At 36.6% G+C, this 3,040-nt stretch overlaps 1 protein-coding gene across 1 annotated transcript; it reads right to left on the bottom strand.

Annotated features, from left to right (window-relative positions):
* Positions 1-1,782: 1,782 nt before the first annotated feature.
* Positions 1,783-2,559, bottom strand: LOC149413992 (uncharacterized). The gene has a single exon (XM_089643962.1). It carries the CDS (start codon positions 2,557-2,559, stop codon positions 1,783-1,785), a length of 777 nt encoding a protein of 258 aa, XP_089500088.1.
* Positions 2,560-3,040: the final 481 nt, after the last annotated feature.

Genomic DNA, 3,040 nt, shown 5'->3' on the forward strand with positions numbered 1-3,040 from the left:
ATTTCTGGGAGAGAAATTCATGCTGTTTTGGAGTAATAAGATTTTTGAGATGATAATTCAGACTTGGACAAATTATTTTTTCGAAAATTTTAGCAAATGAACAGAGAATGGAGATGGGTCTATAGTTTGTGACGTCGTGAAGGTCGCCACTTTTAGGTATAGGTACAATATTTGCTTGTTTCCATCTTGTTGGGAAAACGGATGAAGACAACGATTTCCTGTAAATGATAGTCAGAGGGAGTGCGAGACTGTGTGCACACTTTTTAATTAGGATAGGTGGAATTTTGTCGGGACCCGGACCTTTGCTCTGGTCGAGGTTAAGCATTGCTATTTTTACATCGTGCACACTAATATTTACTGTGTGCAGAACGCCGTTTGATTGATCAATTGAAACGGGATGAGGTTGAGTCTCTTCGTTGCCTCTTATGTTATCTTTCTCATATACTGATGAAAAGTGTTGGGCAAATAGTTCACTGCTTTCCTCGCCATTGGATGATTTTTTTTCTCCATACGTCATATTTTGGGGGATAGTACTGTTATTTTTTTCTTTTGTTTGATAAATCTCCAAAAGGTTTTAACGCTATTATGATTAACCAGACACGATTCGATTTGTTGAATATATTTAATGTAGCAATTACTAATGAGTTTGGAACAACGGGTGCGTAAGAGTTCGTAAGAATTTCTATCACGAGAATTTTTATATTTTTTATAGAGAAGTCGAAATTTATTTTTTTCCTTAATAAGTTTAACTAAGTCTGGTGAGTACCAGTGGGGATACTGCTTGTTACAATTTACAATTTTGGTTACGCATTTCTCAATTATACAATTCAGATGAGTGTAAAATATACAAACCATATTATCTACCGACATGAATTCAGGTAAAAGTAATGACCAATCTAGTTCTTGTAATTCCCGATTGAATTGAATGTAATCATTTTTATTAAAATCATATTTAAGTAAGGTTTTATTTTTTAGCATTTTTGTTAATTTGAAATCAAAACTATAATCAATCTCTAAGGGTGGATGATGTACATCAATGCGACTTAAGATATCGGTACTTTGCCTGACTTGTAGTGCATGTGAATTGGATAAAACGAGATCTAAGATTCTACCGTTACTGTTCACAATGTCATTGAATTGATTGAGGTTATTTATGGCAAGAAAGTTCACAAGATGGTTGCCGATGTCATTATTATAATTTTCTGGAGATAAGAAATGAGTCTGGTTAGGCTCATTGCGGGTCCAACGAATACCTGCCAGGTTGAAATCTCCTATAATTAACAAATTTGATTCACCAACGCCTTCCATAACATTGCTAATTTTTTTTAAAAGGTATTCAAAATTATCAACAAGCAACGGGGGAGGTATATAAAGAGCACAGATATAGAGACATCTCGTTAATTTGTTCTGGCTGAATTTGATAGTCACCCATACGTCTTCCAAGGTACTTTCCCAATGCTTGCAGCGGTTAGTTTGGTACTCTTGTAAAACGGCTATCAATACACCCCCTCCGTCACTTTTATGGTTAGAAGAACTGTTACGGTCCCTTCTGAAAACATTATAACGCGAGCCAAAAATTTCTGCATCAGATATAGAGTCGTTCAACTACGTTTCAGTTAGAATAATAATATCAAAATTGTTATTAAGTATTTCTAGATAAACTTCATTAAGTTTAGTTCTTAAACCCCTGCAATTCTGGTAGTAAATTCTTAGGTTGTCCATGTCAGTATACATAATTCACAGATAATATACCAATTGAAATTAAACAAAATACGGTAGGAATCAGGCAAGCGAAGCTAACGAGTCCTGGTTGCGAATCACCACTACATGCGCTGAGTTTTCATCTTTACGTACAAATATTTTACCATTACGGATCCACACGAATTGATAAATAGCTTCTTTCGCTTTAATCCTCGTGGCTGCATGCAGGGCCTTGTTTTCTGGTGTGAGGTGTTCGCTGACGTATACCGGTGATTTGATGCCGTCGATGCCTAGATGTGTTGAGTTTAGCTTGGAGTTCATGTTTTTCTTGTTGTAGCTGATGACTTCATCCCTTGCCCTCACGCTCGGGAGCTTCACGACGATTGACTTGGGCCTTCTGGAATCTGGTTTGATCTTGGGGACTCGATGAATGTTGAGTATTTCCGATTCGGCAAAGGGGCGAGAAATCACGGTTCCAAGTTGTTTAACGATCGATATCAGGTTCTCACATTTATGCTCAGGTACGCACTGGATCTCGACGTTGGTTTCCCTGGCTGTCTGTTCCATGTGGGACACGCGTGCGTTAAGATCGCGCACTTCTGAGTTTAGCTTAACATTCTCAGCTTGTAGACTTTTTATTGTGCCCAATGAATCAGATAACATTTTTTTCAGGTCTTCGTACTCGGCGGAAATGAAGCCGATGGAGTCTTTTATGTCTGGCAGAATATTTAGTTTCGTATTAATTGTTTCGTTCATTTCTCGAAATTTTTTATCGATATAAGTAATGATTTTATTGTCATCTTCCTCAGCGTCACTAGATGTCGTTGATTTCTTTTGTGCATTCCTCTGTCGACTCATGTTTATAGGAATTTAAATATTTATTTTTAATTTGAATGTAGACACAGTATCGCGACTAATGCACAGAGCGAGAATAAATACAAAAAAAAATCTGTTGAATTATATGGGAGCAATAGTTGTAATTATAGCAGCACTTTTAATTCCCGACTGCACCTCGCATAGAAATCGTTTCTCACTGCACCTTGCCGAGGTACTTTGTCTATGGTAGTTGTCACTTGTCACACACACTACCACACACTGATGTCAATGTTAAAGTTGTCAAAATTATTAAGACAAAATTACGCATGTGTTTACAACAGCATTCATTTCTAACACTCACACGGGTAACTTGGCACTTTTATTTTATTTTATCAGCACAGTAATTACTGTATTACACCGCAATAAACAGATTACAGTTTATATTCCAAGAGTGCTACAATGACAGTTGTTGCGTATGTATTGGTTGAAATATTTATGAACGACTTGTTGAATATATCAACAA

Source organism: Hesperophylax consimilis, chromosome 20, assembly GCF_061612785.1.
Source record: "Hesperophylax consimilis isolate HC1 chromosome 20, BYU_Hcon_1.0, whole genome shotgun sequence".
NCBI classification, from domain to species: domain Eukaryota; kingdom Metazoa; phylum Arthropoda; class Insecta; order Trichoptera; family Limnephilidae; genus Hesperophylax; species Hesperophylax consimilis.

Bases quoted from the DNA above. Each gene is read 5' to 3' on its own strand.
- LOC149413992 (XM_089643962.1), bottom strand. From the start codon at position 2,559: ATGAGTCGACAGAGGAATGCACAAAAGAAATCAACGACATCTAGTGAC.